Below are 23565 nucleotides of genomic sequence, written 5' to 3' on the forward strand. Positions count from 1 at the left end.
TTTTTTGTGTAAAAAAATAAAATATTTTTAAAAATAGTAAAATTAATAGAAGTTGTGGAAATAAAATATCAAAAAAAGTTAGTTAACTAAATTAACCATAAGCAAAAGAAAAGCGCTTAAAATAATTTGATCCAGTGTGCATCAATATCTTATTTCAACTCTCATACATTCATCCAAAAAAGTTAAAAATTTTTAGTCTTACTCAGTTCTTCAGAGAAGGAAGTGTAAAGAAAAAGATATGGCTACTTCAAATAATAAAACTGTATTTTTGAGGAAATATACAGCGAGAACAAAAGAAAAGGTAGGAAAATAATGAGTAGAAGTGATAAAAAAATATCAATAATACTGTAAAGGAGAAAAAGAGAAATTTCGAGTGTAAACATAAACAAATCGATCATGGTGAAACTTCTTTTTTTGACACATAAAAAAGAAAATATGAAAATCCGAGGAAAGAGAGAATATATATTTATAATAATAATAAAAAAAAATCACCTGAACCGTTTTTGAAGGAATTTAGCTAATGGTATTAAATATATATCGATTGATGAGATAGTCGGCAATAATTATTTTTATACAGAACGATCAAGTGAAAAAGAAAATAACTTTTCTAAAAAAATTATTCACAAAAAAGTGGTATGTAAAAAAATAAAAATAGAATTCAGCTAGCAAAAATGATGATGATGTGAGAGAGAAACTAGAAATTCATCTAAGAAAGAAGTATCAGAGAAAGGCAAATGCTTTTTGTGCCTGAAGAAAACCTGATTTCGTTATATGTGAAAGAGGACTCCAAAAATAAAATAAAAAATGAGAAAAATAAAAAAAAAAAGTTTAATGAACGAAAGTGTATTTTGCAAAAAAATTAAAGAGGAATCTGAAAAGTCGATAACGTCTGTTATCTAATGATACATTTTTTTTACTGTGATAAAATTCTCACTGTATGGATACATTCTTTTCTCACACTCTATCTCTTTTGAAAACCATTTGGGAATAACGTGTATATCTAGTTTTTTGGGAGATTAGAAAACGACGTATTGTGTACGAAAATAACAAAATAATTTAAATGATCAAATGTCAATCGTAAACTATATTAATTGACCCCCGTGACGAGAATTAGAAATTAAAGAAATAGCATTTTGGAGGTCATTGCTATATTTATCATCATCGCATATCTTGTAAATTACACGACTAACTTGAGTAATATATTTTATGATGACAGTTTTTCGCCTCGGAAAAATGACTAATATCGAGCAACACATAGTGTGTGGCCTAGTCAGTCATACAGAGCAACAAGCTAAGAATATTTTTCTTTTCTCCACACTCTACTTTGTTAAATGAGAGAGGCTATGGAAATTAATGTAATCAAGCTTTGGGTTAAAAAACAGACAGACAAGTCAATTGGGCAACATATAGATAACAGCATCTTTAAAACTCATTTTACAATTCCAAAATATTTATTATTAAACTTAGAATTCCATTCAATATGTGCGTTGTTGTTTATCAATAGTTTACAAATGAATTGGCATTTTAAAGGCTTCTTGACTTTAACTTATTGATTTTATAGTTTGCTCTCAATTCAATTATTTAGTCCATGCAAGAAGTTTTCAGTATGATACATGTACTTGGGGACTGTTCACTAATGATGTTCGGTCAATACACCTCATCTGTGTGTCTTAAAATATCCAGTGCATTTAAGTGAGATGTTCGTCATCAGACCACCCAGAACACTAATTGTTGACCATAATAAGTAAATGACATCCCGAAAAGTTTAAAATTAATTATTACTAATTGGAAAATAACCGTAATTTGATGGCACATAGTGCTGAACTTTCGATAGTCATCACATGCTAATGATCCCCGAGTGGATCCGATACAAATTTATTATTGATCTGCGAATAGATTTCGCATCTAATGATGTTCATCTCTTATTTGTGATCATTAATTTTCGCTTGCATATTTCTGATGTTTTTCATCATAATTTGCGGATATTTTTAAACATATTTCTTTTTTTGTCGAGAGAAAAAAAAAATTATAATGAAGATTTCGTTTTCGAAGCCAAGTGTGTGAAATTGGATCATACAGAATTGACTTTTTTTCATGCAGAAGATGAGAGAGCTTTCATGCGTTTTTTACCTACATTTTTCTTCTCAATGTCTCAAAAGTTCCCAGCATTCTTTACATTATAATTAAATGGGAGAAATGGGAAGCAGAAATTCACAGAAACTGTGAATGAAGACATCCGCGGAGTGGACATATGGATGTAAATGAATGAGAATGACAATCCCTGCTTAGCTTATTAAGAGATTCTTTTACATATACACGTATATATGCGTAGGATCGAATTTTGGCTATGAATCCACAAAGCAAGAAAATGTAATAAATTCAATCAAGAAATAACATCCCACATATTGACAATAGCAACAAAACAGCAAAGTTAAACGAGTGGCGAATCTCGGAATCAATTAAAGTGGCCTTTTCAAAGTCACCAAGTTCAGGCAGAGTGATGGATATTATGTTATTTTAACAGTTGTTTTCTTATGCTGCAAACCAGTTTTAGACTTGGTAAAAATGCCGGTTAACTTTCTTTAAGACGAAAATATGTGAATCTCCCCGAAAAATTGATTTGGAAAGTTTTTGTTTAACATTTTGACTATTTTCAATGCCATACACACATGTAAATAACCATATTAAGAACAGACAACGAAGATTCTATTTTTGGGCAAAAATATTGAGTTGTCTTTCTGTTTTGCAATACATGATTAACACACAAACAAACGATTATTCTTGCTGATCTCAACAATTTTTTAAAACCCGTTCCGACTTTTACGACATTACTGTGAACAAATTAGTGATTTTGTTCTTTTCAATAATATTAAGCTATGGCTTGTTTGCAAATAAAGTGAATGTAAAGTGTTGGATCAGAGATCGAAGTCGACATGACATTTTCAAGCAAAATTCTCTCATTTCTTATCAAATAAGGATTCAAAGAACAGTCATGTCTGTCAAATGTTGTTTGCTAAAGCCAAAACATTCCTTATGACTACCTTTGTTGAAAATAATGAAAAATAACTGAGATAAGACCTCAGTATCGCCTTAGGCTTTATCATGAATTATCACTCTTAAAAAATATATATTTTCACACTATTTGTAATGAGGTAAATTGCGACATAATGGCAATTCCAGCTTTCATTTGATGCTTTTTCCTCGTCACATTTGTTTTATTGTTCCACAACTTAATTCAATTGTCATTTTCAACAATCATTTCGTTTTCATTCCATTTGATGGGGCAATTGATGTTATTATTATCGAATATATTACATAATTTAATATTCTTCAAACTTCATTTAATGTCAGACTAAAACCTGACTATATTGCATTATGATGATGAAGTTTCTCGTGATTGCCATTTTATATATGTATAAAAAAATATTCTGTTTCTCTTGACCTTACATGTAAAGAATAATGTCGAAAAAAAAAGAGTGTAATCAAATTAATCATCATGCATCAGTAGTAACTGCCGTATGATATCATATAAACAATGAGTGACTTTTTAGTTGTGTGCAGGTTGTAATACAATTGTAGCTCACGTGTTGAACGATATCAGCACATTTGTGTGTTACGTTAAAAATATCATAAAAATGGGCTTGTTTGCTTATGACGTCAAAATTGAGGGTGGGGTGGGGGTTGTGGGAGATTCTTAAAATTATTCAAAATCTGCATGACATGTGAGGAGTCAAAAATCTAATTTAAAGATTGACGTCATTTCCGATTGACCCCATCCGCAATTATTTATTTGAACTATCAGAGAGTATCTGTAAAATTAAAACTCTAATTTGAATGTCGAAAAGAAGTTGAGAATTGTTGAAAAAACAATTAGAGATCACACAAAAAAAAGACTGCCTGACCGTAGTCTTAACCGAAGTCATGTTCCATTAATGAAATGAAACATCATGAGTAATTATTTTTAGATCTTTTTCATCTGAGAGCTATGACGGTTTATTTTTATAATTCTCGCAGATTTCTTCCTTTAATTTCGTAATGAACTATGTGTTTTCATATATTTTTTTGTACGACTGAATATTGTGTCACTTGTGAGCATGAAAAAAGAGATTTTCTTTTGCAAATATTGCGGGTGTAGCTGGGAGAATGAAAAAATCATACGAATAGATGAATCACGTGGATATAAAAACATTTTACGTGATGTTAAAGTATTTTTTTTCTCATCGGATTGTCCATAATGATGCAAATTTAATTATTGTGCGGTTCTATTGACTGTACTTTCCATATTGGGTCATTTGACAATGATGTCTTTTGACAACTGCAGAGCTTGAAGTCGACTCAAATCTTAGATGTAGCCGGGTTGTCTTGAGCCGACTTCAAGCTCTGGTCGATTTTAGTTATTGGAACGTCAATGACTCCTTACTCATCATCTAGCCACCTATCTTTCAATATGCCTGACGTCATTAACGAACAACTCCCTTTAATGTAGTTTAAATTAGCAATTATTTCTTCTCGCTATGTCTTTTGATTGACTTTATCAAGCAACGCACTTTAAATTGTATCAGACAAAAAAAAAATTGGCAGTCTTGTGCTTATGACTCGATGAAAATTTTTTCACATCTGTATATTTTTTTCCTATGAGATTCTAATTGGAAATAGCTACACATCTTTATTTATTCATATTATTTTCTTTTATTATCGTTATGTGCTCGTAAAAGCTTTTCAGCTACACAATTTATTGAAACTATATGAAAATCGTTGAATTGATTTCCCTAAAGTGGATTATCTATTTAATTTATGATTAGACTATTTTCTATTATTTTTGAGGGATTTCAAGCCTTTTGATTAGTTAGGATTATATCTAAATATTTTCAATTATGATGAATCGAGTTCGGCTAGTGATGATAATAAATTATCTACTCCAATTATGATTAATTATCATTTTTAGATAATTTTCGGATTGTAACTTTTTATGATGATGAACTTAAGTGGCTAGTCGAATGCTCTTTTGATGACTTTGAAGTTGTAATCGAAAATGTCTAGTATTATGTTCTGTTTAGAGGAGTTACTTACTTCTCTGGACTTAATCATTTGATTTGCGTTGCATCATTGCATCATTTATCATTCATTTATGGAAATTAGGTCCTTAAATAGTATAGAACTCAATACTTGGTCACTAGGGTAGTGATATGTCGCCGTATTAACGTGACGGTACCGTGACGGCTGATTTCGATCCATTTCTTAGGTTCGCCGCATTGTGACTCTCGGGTCATACATTGAAGAGCTCTTCGTAGCTGTCTATCTTCAAATCTCTCGAAACATTTCACAACCATCCAGATTAAGCATCTAGATATAATCCAAAATTCGTAGAATTTCAACGTTTTACATCATAGATGTAAGGCATACGATCTATTACTCTCTCAAAAATATACGTGATGATGGCTGAACATATGTGACTCAAATTACATATTATACAAAAATGAATGGATGAATAGTCAATTGCTGTGTACAAATTCCGAAATTAAATATAGAAATATGAAAAATTTACATTTTGCAGCAACAGTTTTTTGCTAAAAAGTACTGAATAGTGATAAATAAAACACTGTTAATTATGACGTTGAAGCAAGTGGAAAATATAATGACAATAATAATGACCTTGAACGTGTTCCATAGAGCGGAATACATCATGTGCACAGAATAAATAATAAATCAGCATGAGAATTCTCCATAAAAAATATACAAAACGAAGAGGAAATAAAAGAGCAACGATAAAAGTTTAGAGACGTTAAACGAAATGGAAAAAAGAAATGTGTGTGAAAGATATGAAGAATATGACCTAATTCAGCACATATATAAATAAATGGATGTAAGATTAAAGAGAGCTAATTGTTAAGACTGATAAGGTCGAATCATACAAGTATGAATATACAAAAATTATAATGTTAATGTGGGGCAAGGGCGTGAATAGTTTATCTTATTTCTTTCCCTTTTACAAATAGTTGTGAAATGATAATAAGCAAATGCGATTCACATGCAATCTCAAATCAGTTTTACTTAGTCAAGTGAAAATGCTTGAATGTCATTTGTATATTTCCTTTGCACAGTTTATATATTGAGTCAGGGGTGGGGTCTGGGGATGAGGTTCTTGTCACCTTTAAGAAGATTGTCTCATCTTTAAGGATATGATCAATAAGAACAGCTGTACCTCGTAGATACTTACTAATTTACTTAGCTAGTCGTAAACTTCAACTGTGATCCACAACCTCCCTCAGATGACACCTAAAGCTGACTCTAACTAGCTTCCATCTGCCAATTATCAATACCAAATGCAATGCTGTCTCCATCGACAGCTTTCTTTCAGATATTCTTTGGACCTCGTAGACAATCTATGAAAGACTACTCAAAATAGTTCAGCTTACACTCCTGCATTAAGTATGTTAGTATCGTATAAAACCGCTAAATAATTACGTTTTAAGTTTCCCAAAAGATCTTAATAAACATACATGGTCATTGAGTTGTAAACTCCGTACTTACGTTGCGTAGAAATTTTAATTCAAAGAAATAATTTTTTCGTGTAAATATTGTTAGTTTCGCTGTGTTTATTCTTTATGTACATGAAGAACCCGAAAAAAAAGCTAGAGAAAATTCTTGTATAAGGTCGAGAAGCTTCATTGGATGTCTATTTACATAAGCTTAAAAAGAATTCAAAGAACCAGATAGTAAACATTATTTATATTATGAAGTACATAAAAACTGTTGATTATAAGATGAACTTTTTATAAAGTGTTGCTTGATGGACACGATACTCATAAATATTTTCCATACAAAGAATCGACACTTGATGTTGTTGTTGATGATTTCATTGAATGTTTGGTATCTGGAAAAACTTAAATTTATTATATATTTTTTCTCCATTGGTGTTATTTTAAATCCAATCGATATTTTTTTTGTGGATCATTTCCGCTGCGATGAAATAATTTTTTTGAGTAGATTCAGCCAAGACATGAGAGAATCTTGTGGATTTTTCAAATTGTTTATATCAAAACATGACTTTTTTAATTACAAAAGCATTAAAATTGTTTAGATTTTAAAATTCGCATATCCAACAAAGATGAAATTTTCCATGGCTTGACTTTTCTATGAACTTGATGATTATTTAACGCAATGATACTCAAATTAACAGCAAATTAAGGCACGAAAAATTAGCGCAATGTATTTCTCATTATATTGTTACGTACGATGTGATAATTTTTGGAAACAACATTATTAATAAACGTTTATGCCTTACTTGCTTGCGAATCTTTTTGTGCTTCTCGAAGGAAACATTTGTTCGTAACAAATCAGTCACAGACTTGTGATGGGCGGTGCTCGATTATGTGATTTAATTGTGTCAGAATTGATGTGTCGGGTTTGATTTTCTATGACTTGAAAGGCAGATCTGCTGTCTATACAAATTTGGGTAACATCCACAAAAGACTTCCAACAAAGATGTGATGTTTCAGACTCATCTGTGTCTGTAATTCCATTGATTATATCAACTTGTGTGACGCAACTGTTGAAATAATCTCAATGGCCGTAAACTCCCTAAAAACACTATCCATATCATCTTTTATTTATATAAATTATTTAGTTCTAAATTAGCTAAGCGTAAATGTCTGTCTGCCTTAAAATGATTATTTATGTAAAGTTATGTGAGATAAATTGTTAATGACATCATGAAGTGTTCAGCTCGACCTGAAATGAATTTGAGATTTCGTAAAATAATTTTTCGTCTACTTCCTCTTTAGTAGGCATGAACAGCAGTGTGTTGTGACAAAAAGAAAAATTATTAAAAGTGAACTCGCAATCTCAATTTTTATTTTATTTCTTTCCTTTTTCTCATCCAAAAATATCACAAGCCGCACTTTTTAAAACTAATATGTGAAAAGAAAAATCGCTCGATTTGCAGCATTTCTTACACATTTTCTACAAACAGACTCAAAAATTTCTCTCGGTTCTCATCTTTCTTTAATGTTTTTCGTGAAAAAAAAACACTGACGTGATGAACATTTTATGGGCAAGCTTTTGTTACACTTTGATGAGAGATTACATACTTATACGGAATGATCAAAGGTTAAGGAATGTTTAATTACAAGCTTATAAATGACATCATTTGAATAAGTTATGATTTTTCCATCTAATTTCCAAACATGTGGGCGGATAGACAGAAATAGTATTTTTGTGAATGATATGCGGTATATTTTAGTATACGTGATGAGAGACAAATGTTTGTTACCTACTTGGCAGTCGTTGATGAGTGATGTCACTGCATCATCTTATTGCTATGGGTAATATTGATACATACTGAATTGAGGAAGCTTAAACCTCATTTTATGATTGAATGATGAACAAGGCACACTTAAGAATCTAAATTCCTGACATCACATGTGTCTGTCCCCTCATCCGATAAGCAGCAGTTCAAAACAATGGTAAAGCACACTGACATATTATAGTAAACATTTTACAGCAGACGAATGAAATAAATGAGCACATTTTAAGTTGATGATCTCTCAAAGATGTTAAGGAATACTCAAAAACATTAAAATTTGCTGTGAGCATGAAAATTCCCTTCTTCTTTTCCTCATTTTCCACTCAAAAATACTTATGTTAAAAATAACATTAAGCATTGTTTTTCTCACGAGTGTGCCTATACACAAATTAAAGAAATGTAGACATTGAATAAGAAAAGTGATTGAGTTTGAATTCTCGATGAAATGAAATTATATAATGACTGTTCGATCCTACTTTCTATTAATTTATTAAGCATTGATGAAAAGAAAATTGAAGAATATTTATGGAGTGATATTACTCATGAATTAATCATGATATAAGCTTGATATAATATGAAGTAAAAAATGCAATTTCTTTTCCTATTGATGCAACATGACATAAACGATAAATTATCTACAATTCCATCTATAACCATAATTGATAGTGAAAGTTGATACATGCATTTACTTAACAGAAGCATTTACATGAGATATGATTAGTTGTTGAAATGATTGAAATTCAATCATTGATCAAATTATAGATATTCTGCTGATACCCACAAAGTATCAGTGGCTTTTGTATGGGAGTCAATTTTGTATTGTAATTGAGATTCCTTTTGACATTTAATAATCTCTTGATTGTATTTTTTGTGTCTGCTTGACGAAGCTTCTTTAAGCTTTACTTATATACCGCCATATACCGGTATGAACTAGCAATTTGCAAATTTTGACTTGCAATGTTAGTGAAATTGACATTATTAACATAAGTTGCATACATGCTTATCATTCATGACTCATGCATCAGTTGTAGGCTTGCAAATGTTCTGTGAGGTCTGAGTCATCAACTGCAAGTCATCTTGCATGGTTAAAACTCTGTGATTCTTCATTTTCTGTAGATGCCTGACGTCAAGACGAGATTAATGCCAAGAATTCCAAGATTTCTTCGTCCTGTACTCATTAAACAGATTGCTTAAGTATAAACGCTTAAAATAAAGTACATACACTGGAATATTGAAAGAATGACTGCAGTGCTCGTCAAAAATATTCACATTTCATCCGTCAAAATTGTAGCTTATACTACAAAACCGTATCTTAGATATTCATCAATTAAAATATAAGCTAGTGCCAACAAACTGAATGTAGGTAGCGCAATCAATTATGTTGTTGGCGGTTTTTCATTCTTTGAAAGATTCATTGACTAAAAGCTTAAAATACTAGAACCAAAAAATGTTTTTGTATCAATTTCATTCACAAGTAATTCACACATTCTAGTTTATTGTTCTGTAGCCAATTCATTAATGTCAAGAAAACTTCCTCGTTTTAAGTGGCTCGTGCCCACAAACAAGTTTCTTAAATGTTGGCGTGAATATTCAAAAATGACTTTAAACTTTCTTAATATTTTTGTGTCATTTTCCAATTTTGCATTTGAAAGTAAAATCAAGTCGCCTTTGTTCACTAAATAATAGACCAAAATTAGTTTAGCATGCTTTGAATTGTGCAGAATTCAAAATGAAGACGTTAAATTGATCAATTTTTTATGAGATTAATACAATTGAAAGGCAGAAAATAATGCACACGATTAACATTTTCACGCTCATCATTCAGTCTGTCACGCTCATCTCCGATGGAAACTTTAAGAATGAATGTCATACCTATTTCTTAAAAAATTAACTCCGATGTTATTTTGAAACTTTAAGAATGGAATGTCATGACATAACTTATTATGGAAGAAATACAACAAAATGAGGAATCAGGCTCCAGCGGGTAGGCCAAGCTTCGCTTGGCAAATGTTTGAGGAATCAGGCTCCCGCGGGTAGGCCAAGCTTCGCTTGGCACATGTTTGAGGAATCAGGCTCCAGCGGGTAGGCCAAGCTTCGCTTGGCACATGTTTGAGGAATCAGGCTCTAGCGGGTAGGCCAAGCTTCGCTTGGCACATGTTTGAGGAATCAGGCTCCAGCGGGTAGGCCAAGCTTCGCTTGGCACATGTTTGAGGAATCAGGCTCCAGCGGGTAGGCCAAGCTTCGCTTGGCACATGTTTGAGGAATCAGGCTCCAGCGCGTAGGCCAGCTTCGCTGGCACATGTTTGAGGAATCAGGCTCTAGCGGGTAGGCCAAGCTTCGCTTGGCACATGTTTGAGGAATCAGGCTCCAGCGGGTAGGCCAAGCTTCGCTTGGCACATGTTTGAGGAATCAGGCTCTAGCGGGTAGGCCAAGCTTCGCTTGGCACATGTTTGAGGAATCAGGCTCCAGCGCGTAGGCCAAGCTTCGCTTGGCACATGTTTGAGGAATCAGGCTCCAGCGGGTAGGCCAAGCTTCGCTTGCCACATGTTTGAGGAATCAAAGCTTCGCTTGCCACATGTTTGAGGAATCAGGCTCCAGCGCGTAGGCCAAGCTTCGCTTGGCACATGTTTGATAATTTTCATGCAATGTTCAAAGTTTCAAAAAATCATAGAAAACATTAAAACGAAAGTTTTTTGCTTTTTTAGAAGCAACGGCTGTTCCTGCCATGCCCAAAAACTAGCTCTTCTATAGAATAGCACGGATCGATTGCAAAAAACTAAAAGTCTCTACGAAAACTTGCTTGTTTGCTTGTTTGCTTGCTTACAGAATATATCTCTAACACTATCTGAACAAATTCAATACATTCACACGTGAAAACGGTGTGAATATAAAAATATATATCTCTAACACTACTGCTTTAATAGAATGCCATAAATACCATACTTATATGCAAAGACACGACACTAAACTACAAACTCCCTCGCAGCAATATCGTTCAAATAGTTCGGTGTTTCTTCAAGGCAAGACAGTTAAATTGAGAGAGATATAAACGAGGCAAAGTAACAGTTTACGTTAGAATGCACAAAGGCACTTGATTTACTCATTAAATTAAAACTTTACTTGATTTTCTTACTAGAAAAATATTTTCTTCACTTCTCGGCTGGCTTCTAACAAAAAAAAAAATTAAAATCTTTTCTTCTTCATCTTCCATTTTGCCTTTCTTCTTCCATTTATTTGAATAAACTTTCACCGTGAATCAAATATTGGTGAGGATAGAAACGCCGAGTTTAATGAATTGAAGATGAAGAAGAAAAAGCTATCATCAGGGGTCATTTACTTGTGATGTCCACTTTTTGAAGGGATTGGGCTACTGTCATGTGGTTTGGCCACAATATTCTTAATAGAGAGGACAAGTAGGGCCAAGCAGTTCTATTGTATTATCTAATTGCTGATTCTTTCACACACATAACTACAGTTCTTTGACTATCATTACGATCACATCCTACAAATGCATCAAATTACTCTATTTTGACAGAATTCAAACTACACACGTTAAGCGCGTATCATGAGACGTACGAATATTTATTCACTTGCCAAGAGCATGCTTACACCGGACTGTAATGCCATCACGGTGATATGAAATGATACTCTTTGTATGTTAGGGATTGTGTCCAGAAACCTTATTAAAGCGAAGAATTTTGTCCAAGTTGATAACGATTTTGACCCAAAACCTCCCTAACATGCATACTTTGACCTTCAAGAGAAAGAACTCTTCTAAAACCTAGTCAGACGCTCACTTTTATAAGATCCTATTCTCCACAAGGTACATCATTTAAATCCATTCCCAATACCTACACCTAGTTATCTAAAAGCGATATGCTGCTGACTCTCTAAGTGCTTAAAGAAGAATCGAGTTTTGATTAGCATTCTTCGAATGAATAAATAAATAACAGCAGTGGTAACAACAACAATTGGTGCTAATCAATTCTTTTTCTTTTCTTACTCTTTTTTTTTATCACGGTCAAATAGAAAATTTAGATAGTTGCTAAGGTCTTACGGTCTCTAAAATCATAACAATAACAAACAAAAAGTAGCGACAGTGTTGTTAAGTAAGACATACGAATTAACCTAGATTTTAGAAGATTTGAGGATGTAATAGTAGTCAAAAGAATGTGCAAAGTCAATGTCTTCTTAAAATCGAATAAGTCACAACTCTGAACCTCAATGTCCTATCATTTTCAATATGAAATAGACTGAAACATCTTGGAAAATTGATATTATTTATAGGCATAGTAGAAATATGATTGAAAAGTAACCACCGTGACTAATTTCACTGCGAACACAAAAATAGCCAAAGAAAGTCACTTGATGCATATTTGAAAATATTTTAAAGGTCATTAACACATTGCAAGCATTTCAACCGGTAATCAGTCCAAAAGACGACTTACCTCATGACGCAAAAAAATATAAATTTCTATTTCTTCACTCCCTATCGAGTATGTACTTCATACACATGTGTAAATGAAATTTAATTAAGAAAACTGTCAAATGATTGTCTCACGATTGCAGATGTATATATATGCATGCGGTCTATAAATGAAAACAAAACTTATACACTACAAAGATGTGTATAGAAGAGAAAATAGAGATTTTAAATTAAAGTTAAGCTTTAAAAATATTTGCAGCATGTTAATTTGTACGCAATTTGTAAAGTATGTAAGCAAAGCGAATAAATGAATTAATTCCAAGTGTTTGAAGTTTAATTAAATTAAAAGAGAGGCGCAGAAAATTCATTGAAAGTTTGTAATCAACATAATGCGATTAATGATGCTTCAAGCTATAAATCTTCTTGTATCTTCATGTCGATCTTATTATTTTACTTCCTAAAATGTGAAAAAATTCAAATTTTTAAAAGCCGTTAGATTTTTGATTGTCAATTTGTCAATGTTTAAGGGTCATTCTGACTGACTTTGTGTCTCGATATAAAGTTTTTAAGAGAACTAACAGTGGTGGGCAACCTGTGTGCCGCGGCACATTTTTCACATTAGCTATGAACCGTATGACGAGTGCAATTTCAATCTAATTAGCTTATAAGCTTTTCATCATAGAAGGCCGTGAAAAACAAAAGGTTGCCCACCACTGAATTACAGTAGGCAATTATAAAATCGTGAAGATTATGTATCAATCAGTTGTTAAAGTATCATAATAACAAAAAATTTCCGGAATTACCTCTGGATTAAATCGATTAACTCAATTTTCTTCTTCCTTCATTTAATCCGTAGGCAGTAATAGTTAAGTAAATAATAAAGAAAATTTAATGACTTAACCACTCATTGTGCTTTACTGTTTTTTTTATGGATGAGTGTAAAAATTTGCTGTGAATTGTTACATCCAACAAGAAATTTGTAAAAATTGTTCATTCTGAAAGAAATCTGAATGAAAATGAAAATAAACACTTGTAATCTAATGGGCTACCTTAGACTTAATAGCGGTCTTTTGTTGATCATTATGCTTCGTGCTTTTGTGTTTAGCTTTTTTGAGTAAATACAATTGAGATTGTATCAAAAACCAGATGTGAGTATTTTTCTCTAATTTTCATTGAGTCTGATCAAAAGTACAAAATATTTATTGCTTCTTCTTGTTCTGCTTAGCTTGAACTGTAGCCAAAAATTCTTTTCATGTCCGATGGGACGAATTTTCGCACAAATTTACAATTTTACAAAAGAATTATTGATCTGACGATTGAATCTGTTGATTCTTCAATAAAATTATTTAATTTTTTTGCATGCAGCTGTGCCAAAAGCTCAAAATGAGTTTATATATAAATATGTAGGAATGTATGACAAATGAAGGGAAGCACAGAACTAAAAATATTCACATTTTCACTTCTGTTGAGGCAATTAAAATGTCACAAATGCTAAAATTTATGTTGATCAAGCAATGATCAGTCAAAGATCAAGGGCGAAGCTTACTTTTGCTCTGATTATTTCCAAAAAGCCAAATGACATTAAATTACAAGCAATCAAAGTCGTAATTTACTAGCTCTATTGACCTGCTTCCGCACTCAAATCATTCTTTTTTGACCTCTGTGTGCAAAGTACTGTAACAGCACCGTCGCATATTATTTATATCCATTAATAACACATACAGATGGAATGCCTTAATACTTTTTTTTTGCTCGACAGATTTATTTCTTAACTTGAAATTTGTTCTTCTATTGGACGAAGTAATTCGTGTTTACAAAGGTGCTAAATACTTTTTTTTGATGTCATCATCGTCGTTTTGTTAGTTATATTAAATTATATACACACTAGCACTTCTGACACGTTGATGTGAATGAGAAATTTTGAAATTCTTTGGGTTCGTTCACTTTTGATGTCCATGAGATGTGAATTTTGGGGCTCATCTTCAGTTTTAATGTAGTCTACAGCTGATGATCATGGAAAGACTGTTAGGGATGACTTGATTCATGCTAAAACTTTGGATTTGTTACTTTCGTAGCTGACAAAATGAGAAATCATTCAAAATTGTGAATTATAAGTCTATATTGAGCTTTGTCAAGTTCTAGACATCATTAATGAACGACTATAATAGTAAACAGACTTAATATAATCTCAGACAAACAATAGACGAAAATTACATCACTAGAATAATCGCTTCTTGATTTAATCCAATTTAGTATAAAAGACATCCATTATAAAATTCATAAATTTAATTTATTTCATCAATTACGGTACGGTTGCGGAAGTGCTTTTGATTTCAAAAAAGGGTTCTAAATTTAGGTCAAATGAGCAAGTGTTTATACCGCACAGATCTATAAGCACCTTCAATGACCGTGAATGAGCTGCAAAAAATAACAAATGTATACAAAATAACTTTAAAGCTTCATGCATGCACGATGATTAGTTGAAAAGAAATAAATTGAATTAATTGATTGCTCTTAAATGCTATGGAAACTTAATATAAAAAATGAGGTAAAAGTTAAACCTCTGTGCATTTTATGAAAGTGAAAATTTACAGGTTTCCATTTCTTTTATTGTTTTTATCTCATCTAACAGCACGTAAAACCGGCATGATGTGATGTATGTGCGCATCGTAAAGATTAAGTCAATCAATTTTTTTTATTATTAAATTACATGAAGACATGTTTAAGTGGATGTTGAAACTGTCATGCCTTATGGACAATAATATGTCAAGCGTCTAGTCACTAGTTTTATTGAGTTTGGAAAAAGTTGTTTAAGGTGGAAAATCCTCAATATTTTTTTAGAAAGGAAATGAGTTTTTGATGCAATATTTGCAGTTTGAGTTCATATGGCAAAGCGACAGTCTCTTGGCGCGCCCTAACGTCGAGCATATACCATAAATGTTAAATTCCAAAACACATACCTAAAAAAGTCAAATAAATCAGATCTACTAAGCAATAAAATGCTTTTCAAGTATTTATGAAGCATGAACAAAAAATTATCACTCGATACTTAATATTTGTAACATTCATTAGCGATTCCCATAAAGGCTTATCGTAAATTGATAATGAAAATTTATGAAAATGTGTACATGGCCATACGTGCAGACTGGAGGGAATTTCATGATATTAGTGACATTTTTGAGATCGGACATAAAAATTTTAAAATCTAACGGATTTTGCTGCTTGAATTGTCAAACTGATGACAGACAACCTTGACGTATCACAAACAATAAGCGTCAAATTCCTTCAGGGAAATGAGTTGAAACATTGTATACAAGTGTAAAAATCAGCCACCATGATCAACACGCGCTCACACTACCTACATTACTTCAGTAAAAAATGACCGTCACCCACGATAATGTTGACTCGAAATAAATCCTAAAGCTCCAAATACGAATATTTGAATAGAAACGAGATCATTAAATTCAATGCTATAACTAATGACGACAATAAATTGATAATCATCTGCCTTGATTTATTTACAGATTTTACAAAATTTGGGGAAGGTCGATCGTACAGCAGATGAAATTTTCGATGAGCATTTGAATAATTTCCAACTTCAACAAAGTTCTGCCAATAGACTACAAAAGGAATTCAACAATTACATAAGATGTGTACGAGGTAAACATGAGTCAAGCTTATCAGCTTTTTTTTAGTTTCGGAAATCTTTTAATTGTTTTATGGACAACAACAATTCTTATCAAATTATATCTTAATTGTCTCCACAGCGGTTCAAGTAGCATCAAAGTCTTTAATGGAAGCCATAACAGAAGTATATGAGCCAACATGGTCAGGATCAGAAGCATTATACGCTCAAGCATCATCAATTGAAGTTTTATGGCAAGACTTTTCGCACAAATTGGGCGATCAGGTGTTGATTCCACTAAACACTTATACCGCACAATTTCCAGAGATGAGAGTAAGTTCTTTATTATTCTGGCACGCAAGCTGACATTTCAATTGAATTTATTTTTAAAACAGAAAAAAATTGACAAGCGCGGACGTAAATTGGTCGATTACGATAGTCAACGTCACTCCTTCCAAAATCTCCAAGCGAATGCAGCCAAACGTAAAGATGATGTAAAGTTAACAAAAGGACGCGAGCAATTAGAAGAAGCAAAGAGGACATACGAACTTCTCAATACTGAGTTGCATGACGAGCTTCCAGCACTTTTCGATTCAAGAATATTGTTTTTGGTTACAAATCTACAGACACTCTTCGCATCAGAACAAATGTTCCATAATGAAATATCAAAAATCTACTCGGAACTTGAAGCAATTGTCGACAAATTGGCAACGGAATCACAAAGAGGATCATATACGCTGAAAAAATTGAATTGTAAGATATCCAAATATCCAGCTTTTTCTCAATTTTAATGCCTGTTTTGTCTACTATTTTAGCAACTTCGAATAATATTCAATCACCCGCTAAAAGTTTCGAAATATCCAATGCTTCAATCAGTTATCCAACTCCATTGACAAATGGAAATTCTACAGCAGCAACAAACGGTGGTGAGTAAATAATTACAACTCAAAACATTCATTATGATGATGAAATGAGTTAAAGTGAGATAAAATAAGGTTTCAAAATCATTTTTGCTACTCTTGCTAGATTCAATTAAGATCCACTTTTGAACCGCGTGTGAGATTCGTACACAAATTAAGCTAATTACTTTCCACCAAAAAAAAAAATAAACATTTTAACTCAAAATTAATCAAACACTTGTTCGCGTGAAAGTAAATGAGAAGTAAAGTAGTTGTTTGGATGCTTTTAATCTAATTAGAACATAAAATGATTGGAAGAAAGAAGGTTTTAATTAACTTAATCTCTTTCTCTTGATGTTTGGTAATTTGCTTAGACGAAAAAAAAACATTAAGTATGATTAATTAATCGAATCATATGGAAGAGCAATAATGATTTCAGATTTTTCGGAATTAGAATGAAGACACAAGACATGAAGACACGAGAACAAGAAATCATGATTGTCCTTCCATTTGTCGCTTGAGATACACGAGGAACGGAAGCGCATTTTTGCTGGCAAACTTATTTGATTTGGGGTTTGTTCATTAATGATGTCCATCAGAAAGTAGAATTTTTGTGTCTTACTTCCTCTCTAAGTTCCGACTTAGATTTTGAGATTCTACTAAGGAACGTCTTTAAGAACGAACAAATAATTTGATATAATACCCAAAAATTAAGGCAACCTTTAATGCCCCATGCATATAAAATCCAGAAATCCCATCAATTTGAGTAAATCAGATCCGCAAAAATGTGCTCGAGTTCTTTACATGTGACATTCATGATTTCATTGATTTAATTAATATAATTCATCAAATAAACCAAAAAACATATTCCGTAATAACTTTGAGTGTTTGCGCAATGTTTAGTTGTTCTTTTTTTTTCTTTTCCATGTACTTTGATATCTAAAAAAAATATGATATATCCCCCCAAATATGTACACACAAAAAAATATATAAATCTATAACATTCATCATCTGTATGACAATAAAACAACATTTGTAGCCACATCTTCACCCTCTCCAATATCATCAACTCATTCACCGACGCCATACGAACAAGAGCCAGATTTTAAGCCTGAAATTGAGGCACAATATCAGAATCAAGAGAGCTTAGGTCTTTCAGAGCCATCATATCAGAATGCAGCGTCTGTAATAAGTAAAAATAATATAAATAATAATAATGATGCAGGTGATGGCCCTTCCACAACAACAATAAACGGTGTCAATAATAATAATAATGTTGAAGTTATTGAGGAACAACAGAAGAATGGTACGACAGAGACAACGACGATGGATGAGTCACATTTAGATAATAACAGTCAAAATAACATTAGTAAGAGCAACATAAATGAAAATAACCAAATAAGCAATAATCAAAACTTACCGAAAAGTAATAATATTAACAATAACACGGATGAATTATACGATATTCCGGTTGGTGAGTACTGCATACGTTTTCCTACTAACCGTCTCTATATTCTATCTTTAATTTCTTTATCATCGCGCTACTTTTTTGCATTACTTTTTTTGTTAACATTCAATAACTATGAATAATACAATTTACAACAACTGCTTTTTGTTATTGACGATGCTAGTTTTGAGTTAGAGATTTTTATTAGCTTCACAAGTCGTTGATATTGCGTATATCCTCTTGTCAACCTTGCTTTTTTCCAAAAAATATATTTAGTCTTTATTGAGCTTTACATAAGAAGCTTTGATTATTGCAGCTTAATATGTGTCAATTGGAGTTTGTTGAAGAAGATCTTATTGGTAATAAGTATGCTTTCTATGGGTAAATGCCAGAAAATGGTATTGTTGCTTTGATTCTGTAGATTCAGTTTTAAAGAGATTTAATTTAAATCCAGGTTTAATCTTGGGATTAAAATTTAATCCTGTTTAAGTTTCATACAAAATTAATACCAAATTGATCTTTCAACAACTCTGATGACTGATCTGTCCTAAAAAATCAATTACTAATGTTTATATGATCTTTATTACAGGTGCCACAACAACAAACTTGCCACCAGGTGTACTGTATCGTGTTAAGGCTACATATAAGTATGTACGAGAAGACGCTGATGAGTTGAGCTTTGATGTTGGTGAAATCATTGATGTTATAGAATATGATGATCCAGAAGATCAGGTAATTTGGGGTTTATTCTACATGATTGGGATTTGGTTCTTTTGAGAGTTTTGGAACTAGATTCCAAAAAATTGCTAATAAAATTTACTAATCTAACTCTTTAATGACATTACAGGAGGACGGATGGCTGATGGGATCAAAGGATGGAGGAAAGGAGAAAGGAATGTTCCCTGCCAATTTTACAAGACCGTTGTAACGAGTCAATACATATTTTTTTATGTTCGTCCATCTTTATTATTGACTTTCTATATTTATACAAATATATTATTATCCCCCTTTTTTGAAGATCATCGAAATAATTTTTACTCTATATTTGACCTAAAAACTTCATATATTTAATTATCAAAAAAACAACATAACACCAAATCACATTCACCAACATTATTATTTTTTTTAATATTGAGAACTATTAACACTAACGTTGTGGGAACTGCTTCCATTTTTTTACATAGTCAAATATTTTCAACATTTTCTAAAAAAAATTAGTAGTGTTGATGGTGGCTGGAGCTTTGGAAATATGAGACAGTTAATGACTTAGAAAAAGGCTGTTAAGTGCCCTAGGATTTAATGATTTTGAGTCTAATTGGATATTTTTGAACAGATTATTTGCCAAAATTTTACAAATAGAGAGGAAATTTGTTCAAAATTTGACATTCGTACTTGCTGTACTGCCAAGTGAGCTTAATGTAGCAACGGAACTAAATTTTGGTTCTTGCCTAAATTCGATATTCTGTCAATATTTCCAAAGCTTCATCCACCTCGATGATATCAAATAAATTTGATGGCGAACTGACGAAAATAATAATGAATTAATAATAATCCTTCCATGCCAAGTATATATATATTTATACAAATGCATATTTATGGAATATATTGTAATATACAATGCAATTTCTTCTTCCCAATTATACACAAAAAAAGATTTATAAAAATTTCATTATTTTAAATGTTCAAAGTGGAACTAACGAAAGAAACCCAATTGCCAAAATGTTTTTCTTCTCACCAGAATGGATGAATGAGGAAAAAAAAGTTTTTTGACCTACTGTAGAATGGAACAAGAAATAATGACGAAGAGTATATCGAATGATGTGCCTTTTTTAGTAAACAAAACAGAATAATTTTTTTCTTTGTGGGTGGATTTTTATACACGTTAAGTGCTGGAAAAAATGAATACCCGTGCTCATAAGTTGTTAATTATTATTATTATTACCTACTAATATCTGCAAATCATCGAGGATGAATGATAAATTCGTTAAAAATTAGATTCAAAAATTGAAGGCAACTTCAGGCTATACAAAATTGTCCAACGTGAAATTGGCAATGAAAATTGATATTTCAAATTTAACGGATTTGAAAAATTCAAATTTTCTCACGAATCAGACTTGAAGTTGGCTTAGCTAGGATTTAAAAATTCAAATTTTTAACGGAATTTTAACGAACTTTTCATTTGTTTGAGAGGATTTGCGTATATTGACTTACTATAATCACCAGTCTCTAATTTTAATCTTTCTCAAAAAAAGAAAAGTTGCATTAGTAATTGTTTTAAAGCATAAAATATGTGTAAAGTCTGTATTCTTTTTCTGTCATTTCTAATAATTTTTATTTCTATTAGCCAGAAATTACTTCTTTTTTTTAATACTGTCTTTCTTTGTTGATCAGTTCACAGTTATTTAAATACGCAAGAAAAAAATAATTCATTTATTTGTAATTTTAACTATTTTTAATTTTTAATGAATGTAGAAATGGAAAAATTGAGATGAAAAGTGAGATACAAAAAATAATAAAAAAAAACGTGTAGAAATTTAATTAAAAGATTTTTATTCTTTTATTTGCGCCATATGCTAATTTATCATCCATTATATATCACATAATTCAATATTTTCATTATTATAAATTTTTATTAATTGAATAAGTTGTGTCTGCGTTGTTCAAATTATCAACAATGTATCGAGAACTGAAGCTACTGGATATTTTTTGCAATTGACCTAGCTTACTTACGGCATCAATTCGATGAACTGTCTTTACACTAACAAGAAGTTAATGGTAACAAATTACACATTCTGTTCCACACAACGCCTATAGACCAAAATACATACTTAAAGTCTATCAAATAATAAGTTCAGTACATCCTCTGTTTCTATTATAGTTCGCTTTTATGGACATCGTTGAAAAGTCATCAATGGCATAGTGTTGACTTTACATGTCTTGTGTCTTGAGGTTGACAAGAGGTCAAGCTTAGCAAGAAGCTTGTCACAAGGCTCGGTTTTGCAATGTTTCCACTTAAGTAGACTTACATCAATGTATCACAATGTATAAGCATCTGAATGGCTTCAATTGGTATCTTACGTGCATGAAGTGAGAATAAGGTATGCAGTTTGAGTTCAAATGTCGAAAAAATGATATTAAAATGATTGTAAATCTAAATTAGGGGCATGCTTTGGTAGATTTACTTTTATGCTAAACTAAAAGGATTTAGGGCTTGTAACAAAGTAGAATTTTAGTATTAGGGACACTACAGCTTCATTCACATTTCTTTCAATTCTCGTCTTAATTTACGAAACTTCATCTTATAATCAACACACAAATCAGTTCCTCCAATTCTCTTTGATGAATATTTGAGCAACACATAATTAATTCTCTTTAAATTCTACATCTAATATAAATATCCGTTGATTATTCAATTGGATGGATCACATACCTTTTTGAAGAGCTTTTTTTATAAATTTACATTAACTATGATTAGTCAGAGCTAGAAGCCGACTTGTATTTTTTGTCATGTCGACTTTTCCATACTTAATCCAAGTCAACTTAGAGCTCTGGGATTAGATTCTTAAATTCGAGAGTTAGTCGCCATTGATTTTAGTCATAATTTAGTAAGAGAATTTAGTCTCATCCATTGGATATTCTGCGTCGTCATTGACATTGTTAAAGTTCTGATTGTTAAATGGCAATCCCATTGCAAATCGTTGTCTAAAGATAGTTGGAAGTGAATTTCTTTTGATATAATTTGGGAAGTTTCCGTTGAATTCACACCAGCCATAGTCGCCAGATCTGCTCAATAATCCTTTGGCTAGGATATAAGAAAATTCAATGTCATGTCATTATTTATGCTTATTGATCTTATCTTACCGCATTCTAAGTTGTGAGATTTGGAACATATTCTATAAGAATTGCTGGTTTTCTTGCTGTTGTTGATGCACTTCTCTCGATAATTTCCAAAGCATCTGCAATTTATGAATCATTTATTTTTTAAGGTTATGTTTTGAACGGAGTCTGCTGCCAAAAATTTACCTAAATTTATTATTACAGTCTTCCAATTTGAAATATCCTGAATGAATAACAGATACATATTAGTATTTAAGTATTGTATGTCAATGCCAAGGTGCATGAAGGACATAGGAACAGTAAGAATGTGGAGGAAGTTCGAGAAATTTGAAGACCGGAACTGAGTATATTTGGAATATTACAGTTCAAACTAAGTCATCTATGAAAGTGACAAGCTAGCATTTAAAGGCACACTGCTTCATCTATATTAAGCCAGTGGTGGGAAACCTTTAATTTGTCTCAATTATTATGGTCTTTATGCCTCGATTGAAAATGTACACGATTCATGGCATTTCCAAGAATTTTTGTCAACACACTTGTGTGTCGCGCAACACATGTTGCCCACAACTGTTGCAAACACAATCTTCCTATACTTACCAACAGGACATTCTTGCTTAGCTATTTCTTCATCCATTTCAATGAAGCAATTCTTATTTTCACAAGAACAGTATCCAAGTGCAGATAGAACTAAGCAAATAGCACCGAAAAGCTTCATATCTGATTTAATGGCAAACTTCCACGCTGGAGTAAAACTTGGAAGTTATTTAAATGGATTATCTATTGATGTTATGACTTGAACAATTGATAAATGACTGATAATTTTGTTAAGGAATCGCTTCCTTTTTATACAATCCAGGACCGACAATATTTTTAGAATATTTTTCGATTCATAATTTATGTCAAAATAATGAATAATTAATGTGGATTGATAAATATTCAATAAATATGTCCGAGTAATCATTGACGACTATCCTATGCTGCAAAGGAAAGAATAATAATTTGCATGATAAAATGTAAAGACTTCCT

At 31.9% G+C, this 23565-nt stretch overlaps 1 protein-coding gene across 3 annotated transcripts; it reads left to right on the top strand.

The window, feature by feature from the left end:
* The first annotated feature begins 146 nt into the window (after positions 1-146).
* Amph (amphiphysin) lies at positions 147-19724 on the top strand. 3 transcript variants are annotated; one of them, XM_070638645.1, is made up of 8 exons: positions 147-301; positions 16256-16391; positions 16499-16689; positions 16752-17109; positions 17172-17282; positions 18295-18729; positions 19292-19434; positions 19550-19724. In XM_070638645.1, exons 1-8 carry the CDS (start codon positions 239-241, stop codon positions 19628-19630), a joined length of 1518 nt encoding a protein of 505 aa, XP_070494746.1. In that variant the 5' UTR covers positions 147-238; the 3' UTR covers positions 19631-19724. The 3 variants fall into 3 exon arrangements, with proteins under 3 accessions (XP_070494746.1, XP_070494747.1, XP_070494748.1); XM_070638646.1 differs by having other exon boundaries at positions 18295-18624; XM_070638647.1 differs by having other exon boundaries at positions 18295-18561.
* The last annotated feature ends 3841 nt before the right edge of the window (positions 19725-23565 follow it).

The sequence above is a fragment of the Chironomus tepperi genome, unplaced genomic scaffold, assembly GCF_022539635.2.
Source record: "Chironomus tepperi strain 1889 unplaced genomic scaffold, CSIRO-AGI_Ctep_v1 contig_176, whole genome shotgun sequence".
NCBI lineage: Eukaryota > Metazoa > Arthropoda > Insecta > Diptera > Chironomidae > Chironomus > Chironomus tepperi.

Coding starts and splice junctions, on each gene's coding strand:
- Amph (XM_070638645.1), top strand. CDS start 239: ATGGCTACTTCAAATAATAAAACTGTATTTTTGAGGAAATATACAGCG. Junction 16,392..16,498: donor TTACATAAGATGTGTACGAG/GTAAACATGAGT, acceptor TTGTCTCCACAG/CGGTTCAAGTAGCATCAAAG. Junction 17,110..17,171: donor TACGCTGAAAAAATTGAATT/GTAAGATATCCA, acceptor CTACTATTTTAG/CAACTTCGAATAATATTCAA.